The sequence below is a fragment of the Dermacentor variabilis genome, chromosome 8 (assembly GCF_050947875.1).
Source record: "Dermacentor variabilis isolate Ectoservices chromosome 8, ASM5094787v1, whole genome shotgun sequence".
In the NCBI taxonomy this organism is placed as follows: domain Eukaryota; kingdom Metazoa; phylum Arthropoda; class Arachnida; order Ixodida; family Ixodidae; genus Dermacentor; species Dermacentor variabilis.
The window spans coordinates 67,120,839-67,133,701 of NC_134575.1; the positions used below are offsets into that span (position 1 = coordinate 67,120,839).

The following is a 12,863-nucleotide window of genomic DNA, read 5'->3' on the forward strand; positions in this document are numbered from 1 at the left end:
CGAGAAGCGCCGGCTGCCAAAAGAGCGCGCTTGGAAGCCACATATTTGCAAAAAGCAATAATGCTTTCTCAGCAAACCCAAGCAGAAGAGGACGCCAAAAATCTGCTTGGTAGCTTTGCGGACTTGCTGAAGGCCTTGCCAAGCTTTCAGTGTTCGGACTTCTGGACAGTTTTGAACAAGGGCTCCAAGGTTTTCTCTTTGGACTTGTCACTTCAATCTGCTCCTGCAGTCCGTACTTCGGTGATCGTGTCCACAGATCTGCGCGTCGAAGTATTTTTTTGGTGAAACGGGTGTGAGGAAGTGTGATGTTTTAGTTCCTGAAAAGCTGTGTGACTTGAGAGATTTGAAGTGTGTTACACATGATTGAATAGACACGTAAGGATATCGGCACTGAGCGCTCTGAAAAGGGCCGTCATCTACTGACATTGGTTTAGACATTGCTAGAGGAAGGGGAAAACATTTCGCATGCGAGTTGCAAGAATGGTATTTGGAAGTGCTTAAATTCTTGAAGAGTCAGGTTGATCTTGTTTTGAATGATGCTGGCCGATATCCCCCCGATTTATTGGTTTTTGCTAGCCTTTTGTTCACAATTTCACCTCATGCATATAGATTCCTGAGATGTTCGATGAAGCTTAAGATGCCACATCCTGATACGATCAGAAGACTGTTCATCGTACGATGTACGTCCTGAAACGGAGCAGCAAGAATGTAGCTTTCTTTCCTATGCAAAGCGTATTGTAAGCACATATAAAGAGCATGAAAAGACTGTAACGTTAATGATTGATGAGATTCACCTTCAATCATTTCTTGATTACAAGGCTGGGTTGGTTACTGGTGCTGCGGTAAATTCATCGACTACAGCAAAAACTGCCCACGTATTTATGATACAGAGCTTGCTTTCTTCAAACAAGGATGCTGTGCACATCCTTCCTGTGGCACAAATCGATGCTAAGGCGCTGCACGACTTCCTTCGGAAGATTGTTCTTGATCTAGAGGCATCTGGTTTTAGAATAATCGCAGTGATCTCGGACAATAACTCCATAAACAGAAAAGCCATGTCCTACTTCGCTAAGCCGGCAAGTGTCAGCATTGTTTACCAGCATCCTGCTGACCCATCACGACCCCTGTTTTTTGTGGTGGACCCAGTTCACATACTAAAGTGTATAAGAAATAACTGGCTGAATCAAAGAAACATTGGCAAATGCATGTACTTTCCTGAACCGAAGAGTAATGAGGCTGAACCAATGATACAGCATCTTTCAAGGTATTATGCCAGCTGCACGAAGCTGAAAAGCATGAGCTCTTGAAGCTAGCACCAACGCTCACTTTGAAGGCACTGAAGCCCTCAAACATGGAACGGCAGAACGTTAAACTGGCCTTAAAGATTTTTAACTCATCTACTGTTGCTGCTCTCAGTGTTGCAACGTTCCAGCATGCAAAGGAAACCTTTCAATATGTCGACACAATTTTGACTTGGTGGAACATTGTTAACGTCAAGACGCCAAGAAAAGGACAGCGGTTGCGAGATCAATTGCAAGGTCCAATAGTTTCATCGTCATGTCCTCAACTAGAATTTTTAGAGAGAATAGTTCAATGGCTTGATCACTGCAGAAGCCTCGAACATGACAATGGCCGCTTGACACGTGAAACGCACATAGCTTTCAGCCATACTACCCATGCCTTGCACGAACTTGCCATATACTGTCTCAAAGAGCTTCATTTCGAGTATGTTCTTTTGGGCAAATTTCAAACTGATAGCTTAGAGGATCGCTTTGGAAAGTACCGGCAATTGTCTGGTGCCAATTACCACGTGTCTATAAGGCAGATATATGAATCTGAAAACAAATTGCGTTTGCAGAAGGTTCTGGACCTGCCAGATTTGGACATTCTACTACCACCGAGCGCGAACACGTTGGAGACAAGTGTACATTCAGGAAACGGCCAGTTTCAAATCACTGTGACCGACTCCGACATTGAGAAAAAAACGTCAAGGCTACCGGCACTAACCTATGTTGCCAGCTATTGTGCCCATGCAGCTCTAAAAAAGCTGACATGCGCATCTTGCAGTGAAAGCCTTGTGATGCAAGACGTGGATATAGATGACCCTGAGAATGCATTACTCACGAAGATGACAAGGGGTGGCCTAATGTTTCCACGAGCAGTTGTAGTTAATGCTGTACTCTTTACTGAAATTATGTTGGACAAGCTCAGGACACCAGAATATGCCGTACCATTTTTCAGCCTTCCTAGGCAGAAAGATACTCTTGTCGGCCTTGTGTTCGCTACCCTTCATGACTTTGAGGATTTCGATGTGTGTGATTTCGGTCATCCTGCACAGGAGGTAATGGGCCATGTTGTAAGTGCTGCAGCGAATACACTGCTGAACAACTTGTGCCGCACAGAAAACGACAAATTACGCAACGCCAAGAACGATCGAAAATTGCAGACCTTGAAGGCCTGAGATGCTTCTCATTATTTATTTTTTATTCATGAAGCTCTGTTTTGTTGAACATCTACGTATGTTTGTGTTGACAGAACCCTTGTAGAAAGAAACCTGTGGCGTAGCTAGGACTTATTTGCCTACATTATCAAAATTTAAACCCTGCATTTTGGCCAATTCAAATGTTATTTGAGTGCATTGTGCTACATGTTTATGATTCGAACTCTCCATGCTACAGCAATCCATTAATTGCATGTTTTCCTTTAGGACTAGCTGAGAGTAGGCCTCTCGTTTTTTACTTACTTTTCATCATTATCTCAGTATTTTATTAAGACCAATAAGGCCTGCAAACAAGGCGGGTGGAAATAAAATAACCACAAGAAATGGCACAACAAAGACGGAAGCTTATTCTATTTGAGAATTAGTTGTGCGTGACCCTAAAATGATAAAATTTTCACAATAAAATTAACCTCGATATTCGTGTGTCTAGCGAGGACTGTTTTACGCAATGCAAGAGTGAGAATGATAATTGTATATGGAAGATTTAAAATGTTTGTTTCTGAATGCAGTTCTTATCATTTGTGAATAAAGTATATTCTGTGTCTTCAATATGCAGTTTTCCTCTTTCTTTCGTTCCGTCTATAGTTGAGTGACTAAGCAGCATGCAGTTTGCTTGTCTTAGTGCCGACCAAACATCACAAGCACAATAAGGCAGGTCGTGTTGCGATACACGCAAAAGACAAAAATGTTGCCAATCAAGTAATCTAAGGAAGGTATGAAAGAATGCTGCTTTCTATGGTGGTGTTGACTGCGGTGAACCAGCGGCTCCCCCTTATTTTTTGCGTCAGCTATACGTGTCTTGCTTTGGAAACGAAGCATCTGAATTTATAGGTTGCTGTCACTTTAAGGACAGCACTAATTTTCTCATGCCATAGTATCCGCGACGCGCAAAGAGACACACTGCAAGCGCAACGAACCTAGGCGCGGAGACGCCGACGGCGTCGACTGTCCGGCCCATCCGACTAGCGTGACGTCACAACGGCGTGCGGAATCTCACGTGCTGTTCAGGGGCCTCCGTTAGCCATTAGATGTGCCCTCCTGGAGCAGTACTTGTAAAAAATAAACAATATATCGTCACGATTACCAAAGCACCCTGCAATGAAAAAAACGGCCCTGTTGCCAGCCATTGCTGACCGCACACAGCCGGAATCTCTCACGCGCCGGCCCAACAAAAGTATCCTGCAGGTACGTAAATGAACCTACGAAACCACGTACACATATTTTCACGCTGTCAACAACTGAAACTTTGGTAATTACGCGTGTGTTTGAGTACACAGCGTGCTTGCGTCGTGTTTCAGCAACACGAACTCTCAACGTCGCGCGCTTTACGCATTAAATACGCCTTGAATAATGGTCCTCTTCTCTATTTCTTCCGCAGTTCCAACACGAAATTCTAAAGGCCACTTAGAATGCGTTCCGCTCTGCAAATTGAGCGGGCGCACAGCGAAGGGTATCACATGTGAGGGCTGTCTCATTAATTTGAGGGCACCAGCCTCTCAGTCTACTACTACTGCCATCATAGCAGGCATGGACAGGGGAGGGCTATCGTACCCTACCTTGGCTTTCGTAGTGTTCGTCAGCCGCCTAGAAGGAGCTGCGTCAAGTGTGGCTCCTGTGCCTGTTAGGGGGCCAACACCGCTTAAGAAGTTTGCAGACCTAGTGCTGCCGTCACTTACAAAAAAGCCGCTGTTTGTGTGCTTGAAGGACACCACAGAGCCTCACAGAAGGGCCCTGCTAAAGCTGATTGTCCACAAGTTTATGAGGCTATTTTTGTCCAATTTTGCCTCTGATCTCACAGAAGAGCACGCCAAATGAAAATTAATTAATGCCAAACCGAAATCATGAACGGTCCTAAAAGTGTAAGAGTCTGGCTGACCTGAAATAAAGCTCTAGCCACGACCGGCTATTGTGTCTGCAAACAAGCTTTTCTAGTCTGGTTTTATTCATTTTTCATGTACAGTGCGTCTTGAAATGATTAACAATCGGGTTAATGCTCCTGAAAACGAGTAAGTGTGCATAGCGCGCTTCTTGTTGTAAATTGGCGGAAAGTAGCGCGGCTTCGCCCTGGGATGCTGCTAGCTACAGAGCAGAAGCAATCGTGTTCAGGTTGTGCAGCTGTGCGCGCAAAAAAAAAACGCCGCTTGAGTAGCGCCAGAGACGCGCCCACCACTACAACCGCTCTTTGAGCTTGTTTTAGCTGAAAAACTGCTGCGCTGAGAAGGAAAAATATTGCCGCTATCAGCCTTTAGTCGGGTACAGCTTTTTGTGGCTATGCAGGGGAATTGCTACGAGCGCGAGACTCCTGCTACTGCGCTGTTCTCGCGCGCTCATGAGCCAGAGACTTAAGAGCGCGAGCTGTCTGTCAGCTAACACGCCTAACTACCACTGTATACAGAAAGCTGTCCGCGATTATTGCATCTTATGAATATTAACACGTCTTTGCGGTGCGTGCTTAAACGATGCGGTTTAACTCGGCCTACCGGCAACATGGTTATGCAAGCGTAGTGAAGCTAACAGAAGCGTACGGCGGGTGCTGGCGAAATGAGGGTAACTTGGGGCGCCACCTGTTGCGGTGCGCCGTCCCTCCTGAACATTCACGTGATATTTACGCGGACACGCGCGGTCATAGGAGCCGGCGTAGTGAGCAACAGGTCGCGAGTAATAAAGCCGGTCGTGGGCGAAAGTGTATTCTGTTTCGCTGTTCCCTTCAGGATCGAGTGACTTCGCGATGCTTCAAGGCCACTACCTGACGCGCCGCGCGGCCGATGTTCGCGGAATCGGAAAACACACAGGAGGCTGTCGCGCAATAATAATAAAGAATTTCAAGGGTGTACATGCGATTCTATGCGATACGTGAGATGCAATAGGAGTGATGCCACAGAGTGCTGCGAAATCGTCGAGTTATACGCCTTGCCAGCCGCGTGTGCTTTGTTTGCTACCAGTTCGCGCGCATTCAACTTTCTTTTTCGTCTTCTCCGTTCGACGCCATCGAGTGCTTCGCCCAAACGGCTTCGCGTAGGCGCTCTTTGCATTCACGGAAAGGCAGATTTAATGGCCCTCCAGGTCCTACAATATTCAAAATGTTTTTTCGTGAAATTGCAGCTTTTCGCACTTCAGTAGCTGATTGATTTAACAAAGTTTTAGAATCGATAAAGGAACGAGATGCCTGGAATATCTGCCTTGTCGTCCCACTGTGTTTCAAAGCGGCATGTATACGTTATCGGCAACATATACATCAATAATTAGCATTGTTTCTTGTCACCATAGAAGTAGCTAGTTATGTCGAAAAGCTATTTTTGCTTTGAATCCGAGCACTATAGAGTGAACAGATTGAAAGGGGAGCGCATCGTTGTGAACTAAATGACGACGCTTTGCCAGAAGCTTGGAATAATGCTTTGTCGAAAGAGCAGTTCTGTGAAATTCTTTCTTTGAGAGTAAGCAAAACTTCAGTAGCATCAGGTAGACGGGGAGTAAAAGAATGTAACACCGTGATTTTATATGAAGGAGCTGCCTATAATATGTGGCCATAACAGTTAAGTAGATGTGTGGAAGTAATTTTTAAAATAAGAATTTGAAATAAATTATTTGACAAGCTCACACTGCCATTGGCAAGAGCGGCCACACTTTAGTGTATTCAATGACTAGTCATTTGTATCCGTCCATTTATGTCAGCCTAATGGTCCATGTAGCTCTTTTGATTGTTGCTTTTGCTGCATTGTGGCTTCACGTTTTAATACTGACATCTTTTTTCAGATTCGAAATCTGCAACTGAGAGACGCCCAGGTGGGAGACGCCCCAGCTGGAATGCTAAAGGTGAATTCTTTGGTCATCCATTCTGTAGCGTCACCATGATCAAATACAGAGATGCCGTGAAAATGTATTGCAGGAAGCAGAAAAAAAAAACATTGCTGATGCAACTGCAAGGCATTTGCCCCAGTGATCAATTGGTGCAGAGTGCCTTCATTAGGAGACATGGCGCCTCTAAACTCAACTGAAAGACTTTGCAACTGCACCGGGAATGGGAGTGAATTTCAGTGCCACTTGTGAATATATTAAACGCAGAATGTGCCTTTTTCAGTGTATATGCCTGATATGAGAGGGGCGTTCAGAAACTTAGTGGAGACATTAGTGGTCTACATGAGTGCACATCTTTCTAGTTTTACCAGAACGAAGGTATTATGACCTATGTCATACAGCAGTGCACTGCTAGAGGTATCAAACCAGAACAGCAGCACCCTTTGAGAAAGTTGGCTGAAGAACGAGCAGTGATCGGGGCTTTCTGCATTTCGAGGGCCAAATTCCGAAAAGAATGATGCCGAGCTGGACGGTGTGAAGTGCCGGTTACCACATGCTGTAGCCAGCATGGCATGAACCTCCTTGGCATTATGTCTCAAGATGAAATTGGAAATTGGGAGGTTGAGGGGAAATGGCAGGGCTCCCCTCTGGAGCAGCCAATGCATGCCCTTTGCCATGCTGATAATCCTACCTTAATGAGAACCAGTGATGCATGTTAACCTATTACGCAGCCAAGTGCATTCCTTGTTTTGTATTAAGGGGAGACTAATGACACCGTAAATGAATTTAAAGTAAAGCATCATTTTAAATATCTACCTCTGTAAATTTCTTGGTAGTTGCTTGATTATTAGAGAAAATAAAGCTAGTTCAATTTTCTGAGTATCGCCCCAAAATCTTCGTGCTGACACTTCATTGTCATATCATGGATTCCAAGTATTTTTTCAAACTTGGGCTGTATTAGTTCTGTAAAAGTTCCTGACGCTTTTTATTTTGGGTTTTTGGAATACGATGAAGAACATCTTTATTTGTAAAAAAAAAATTGCTGCACCTGAACAGACAGCATCAAAATCCATGATGTCACAGCAAGCTGGTGTGGTAACTTCAAGGCAGCACTGCCACCAATCTTTCCTCTTGCTGCTTTTTCAGTTTACTCAGCCCCTTCACGGTACGAGTGAATCTCTGGAATTGTAGGAAGGTCATTTACAGATACAGCTAAAATAATTTTTCTCTTTCGTGCTTTCACCGTAGTTGCTTAGGGGTGTTGGCACAGTGCCGCTAAGCACGAGGTTAACTGTTTCTCCTGCCGTTCAAATGGGCGCCTCCGGCCAGAGGCCCGTGTACAACATCTACCACATGGTGAACGCGAACTGGCAAGTGGACAAGGCCATGGAGCTGGGAGCCAACGCCATCGAATCGGACGTCACCTTCGACAGTGACGGCACCGCGTCCTCGTTTTACCACGGATTTCCGTGCGACTGCTTGAGGTTGTGTACCCGTAACGAGGAAGTGCCTACTCTCCTGCAGCACCTCCGGCAAACAACAGGTAACGTGCTGTAAAAAGAAAAGAAAAAAAAATGAAAATCACTTCGCTTTTTTTTTAGTTGTCATTCTTATCAAGCACAATAATAAAGAGTTTTAGCTTGTCCGTAAACGTGCACATGAACCTTCACGGAATACTAGGTTACTGAAGACATGAATTATAGCAAGATTACAAGAATAACGCCAATAGCGACATTTTGACTCTTCATCCTACCAGAAAGCATTAGACAGGCTTTCATATTACAGGGGTGCTCTTGCCGAATAAAAATAGAACAAAAACAACGTGTAATCAAATACGTAGCTACGGATAATTTGTGCCGACAACTATGTAGAATACACTTGGTTACTGCAGTAGTAGTAGTACCTTGCGAGAAAGGCCATCAATAGAGGAATATTCGCAATGGATCAATAATCGGCCACTTTCTGTAGCCCGCATTTAGGCCCATAGCCAAAATAATTCTTGCAGGGCCATGACGGCCACTGCAAGTTTTTTGAGACGCCGAACTGGATACAAAAATTGCAGTAAGTGTTTCCGGTTAACTGTTTTTATTTCTGCCTTTTCTTTTCACATTATCATCGTCTTTGCTTTCTCCTTTTCCTTTTGTTCACCTTTCCCAATGCTGAGTAGCAGGCTAACGCATAGTAGTACAGGCCAAGCTCTCAGCTTTTATCATATACTGAATTTCGCTCTCTATCTCTGTCCTCTTTAGCTTAATTCTGCGCCACCAGGTGGCGCCACAAACTCGGCCCCCTCATGTTCGCGTCTTCATTAAACCAGTATTCCGAAAAGGGCAACACGTTTACGGACGACAGCGCTACAAGCAATGGAACTACAAATCGCATGCATACCGTTAAGACACAGAAATGCAGTATCCAACGAATTAGTGTAGCCAAAATTCCAGGTGAGATTCAGAGGAAGCACTTCTAGTCGACCAGGTTCACGTAATGCGTAGAACAGGTAGATTGCCGGTAGTCTAAAAGGGCAACAAAAATGACTGCCAAGGTAGGAGAACCACAATAGAAGAAGCAGAGAACTATATATTGCGACGAAATTAGGAAATTTGGATGCACAGAATGGAATCGGCAGATGCAAGACAGGTGTAACTGAAGTTAGATGGGACAGGTCTTCCTCCTTCAGTGAAGATCAATTCGACCGATGACGACTACGACTTGTTATATCAAAAGCTCACCTCTAATTTTGGGTTTTATGTGGTTACTATGCTACAAAGACGACAATCCTTGAGCAACTTATTGGTCATTTTGAGAAGAGTTGTTGCAGCTATAGTTGAAAGTGCAGTCAGAAAAATTTCCAAAGCATAAGGCGTATTCTAATAGACACAGTGTACATGAGCTGTCAAGAACATGTATACTCTCGCTAGCGGACTGCGATACGAGCACATTATTGAAACATATGTGTATGTGTTTTGTTTTAGGCATACGTTGTGAAGCATATTTCTCCAGCATATTTCATCTGTATTGTCCATAGAACTATCCATACAGAAAAGATGACATTGCTGGTTCCATGTTGAAACATTCTTAAGCGAGCTGGTGAAAGAAGTTCATCAAACGAGACGAAAATATGTTTCAAGAGCTTTTGCAGGAGTCCGCTATGAAGATTAGACATGTTCTAGTCCACTCGTATGTTTCTTCACCCCTGGCGAGCTTGCCTCTCCATGAGAGTAGAGTATATGCAAGAACAAAAATATACTAAAAGGGAGCAGGACGTTAGGCAGCTATATCCTCAGTAAGCCGACCTCCGTTGACGCGACCCCTCCTTTCCTTCGAGTATAGCACACTCCGCCTCGACGACCACCTGGACGTTGACTCTTGAGAAACAGGCCCTGCATGGTTGCCTGACCTTCCGAAGTATTGCTTGGTTGGTGGCAGTTTTTACGACGCCCTAGTCAATACTGTCGCCACCCACTCTGCGCGTTACTCTTCCCGTATACTGCTTCACGCTCGACGGAAAGAAATATCGCTAGAAAAACAAGCGAAAGCGGGAACGTGCCGTTTACTTTTTTTAAAACTGCCGTTCAGAAATAATGGGGTAAAGGCAAACAAAAGTGCACAAAAAAACATGCCGCAGGTGGGAACTGAACCCACAGGTTCCGCATTACGCATGCGATGCTTTCTGATTCATTGAGTTCAGAGACGGTGTTTTGAATAGCTTGATCTAAAAGACTGGATGATGCAACAGGAAGGCAAGGAGGTGCAACTTACGAGCCCACGCACAGTTGGCGTTTTCACTATGTGTCGTTTTAATAAAGCAGCAATCTTTCCTTCCAGACGGGGGCATATATGAAGAGCGCCTCACCCTGCTATTTTTGGACCTCAAGACTGGCAGTCTTTATCCGGACAAGAAGTACGTGGCAGGCGTCGACATTGCGCAAAAGCTCCTGCATCATTTGTGGCTTGGAGGTAGGAAAGCAGTATTCGAAAGGAGTGCTGCTAATGACCGGTAACTACCATTATCGAGTGAAGACGTGAGCAAAAACCTCACGGAGAAAACTCCGAAACTTTCTTACTTCACACCAGTGGGGCTACTCCCAAGCCGCCCACCTGACGCGAAAGCATGGCCTCCTTATTGTGTTAGTTTTCAACCCCCTATTGTGCATTAACTGAAATGAAGTTTGCAAAGGGTATTCTAGCGGTATAAACTGGTTTAGTGTTTCTCTCTAGTGTCCCGTTAATGGCTCGACATCATGGATTGATGAATATGAGTATAGCAACCCCTTTGAAACGAGATAGTGGCTGTTGCCACCAAGTTAGTTTGATTAGCTAGTATAGCTGATTTAAGAAACCACAAGTTCTTTCGAAGCCAAAAAGACGAAGTCTATGCAGCTCACTGCGGTTCAGAAAATTCTGCCCTGATCTTAGCCACCAGCCAACGATCACTCGCGCAAGGCTTAATTGTTTAGAGCCTGAAACTCTGAGGATGAAGCACCGCTAAAGAAACTCGCAAAGGCACAGGCGCTGCATTGAGGATGGGAAGCTAGCCGAGAGTTTCACACCCGGGTGTTTTACTTTAAAGCTAACATAATCTTTAAAAAAGCCCTGTGACACAGCAGAAATCTTCTCATTGAACTGGATTATTCGAATGGGCGGACAATACTTGCGCTGTAAATCAAAATGCATATTTGATAAATTAACAATATTACACTGCTTACCGTATAGTGCGGAATATAGGTCGAGGTTTTTTCCCAAAAATATTACTAAAAGGTCACCTTTCGACTTATATACCGGCCCTTGGCACATGAATAGTCGTCTGGCAACATGTAAGAGTGCAGACCTTTCGGCATCCGCATCGTTATCGCCTCCTTGGTGACCGACGCGGCCTACGCAGTTGGACCGACGCCATCTTCCCTTTTGTGCAGCGATCGTTCCTGGCGTAGCTAATTTCCCGACAACCCGCAAAATGAGTCCGAGTACTCGACGTCAGTTCACCGCGGCGTTTAAGAAGAAAGTCATCGAATATGCTGAATATGTTGAATGCGTGTTAGTTTCCCTCAAGTGTGGCCCGACGTCCTTTGTTATCGGTGTATTTTATCGCCCTCCTGATATGACGTGCACGTTTGCGAGCGAATTTCGCAGAATTTTGGATGATGTGGTAATCCGATTTCCCAGCTCGGTATTAATTATTTTCGGCGACTTCAACTTTCCTTCAATAGACTGGTCAACGCTCACAGTTATGTGCAAAGATACCGAAGCGAACGAATTTCTTACCACTTGCTTTGACCACTCGCTAACACAAGTAATAGATCAACCTACGCGGCACTCGGCAACCTCTGCAAATATTCTCGACCTCATCCTTACAAACAATCCTGACCTTTGCTCTGATATCACCCACTTAGATGGCCTTTCTGACCACGCCATTATCACCAGCAACCTCACACGCCCGTTTAACACGACAAGCCACCAACAAAAAAATCAGATGCTACAACAGAGCCAACTTTGCTAATATGAATTCCGAATTATTGAATTTTTCAGAACACTTTATTGAGAGGCACCTATCATTCACGGTAGAAGAAAATTGGCTTCTGTTTAAAAACTTCCTCAAAGAACTAATAGAAAAATTCATACCTACCATTACAATAAAAAGCAACCGTACTACTCCCTGGTTCACGCAGCAGCTTCGGCGTTTAAACAATAAAGAATAGAGACTCTACAGACAGGCCGATAAAAACGTTACGTCGGTTTCTTGGCTGCGTTACAAAGCCTGCGATAAAGAATACCAAACATTACTTAAAACCACACGCCGTCATTTCTTTTGCCATAACCTAACATCTATGCTTAAAAATAACCCTCGAAGATTCTGGCGCATCGTGAATCCCAAACAACATCCTGGTATCACTCTTCATAATAGCAACAACATTTCACTTCCAGAATCACAATGCGCAGAACTTCTAAACGAGACATTCACGGCTGTTTTTACCTGCGAGGACATTACTACCGCACCTATGAAGGATTGTATATCTGACATTGACATGCCAGAAATTGATGTAACCGAAGCGGGCATATTTTCCCTTTTAAGTAAACTGAAAATTTCTTCTACATGTGACCATGATGGTATCAATAACACTATACTGAAAAATACACGTCATGGCATCTGTAGTATTCTGACGGCCCTTTTTTCACAATCTCTCGCGACAGGCACTATCCCCGATGATTGGCGAATAGCCAAGGTAGCACCCTTTTTCAAGTCAGGCGACCGTTCTTCCCCATGCAACTACAGACCTATTTCGCTAACAAGTACCATATGCAAGGTCATGGAACACGTCATTCACTCCCAAACTGCCAAATACTTAGAAAGCCACAACATAATATACCAGTATCAACACGGTTTCCGCAAGGGCTACTCTTGTGAAACACAACTTGCAGGGTTTGTTCATGACTTACACTTATCCATTGACGCTGGTTTACAAGTAGATGCAGTTTTCCTTGATTTCTCCAAAGCTTTTGATTGCGTTCCGCACCACAGATTACTTCTCAAACTTGCATGCCTAAACATTCACCCTAACGTCCTCGCATG

General features: G+C 44.4%; 1 protein-coding gene across 1 annotated transcript in view; it reads left to right on the forward strand.

Annotated features, from left to right (window-relative positions):
* The window catches only part of LOC142590305 (uncharacterized), a 106,480-nt gene that overhangs the window by 20,573 nt on the left and 73,044 nt on the right, over positions 1-12,863 (forward strand). Inside the window, exons 2-4 of the mRNA XM_075702323.1 lie at positions 6,254-6,313; positions 7,625-7,838; positions 10,121-10,252. Coding sequence (XP_075558438.1) covers positions 6,254-6,313; positions 7,625-7,838; positions 10,121-10,252 — 406 coding nt within the window. The remainder of the gene's footprint in view (positions 1-6,253; positions 6,314-7,624; positions 7,839-10,120; positions 10,253-12,863) is intronic.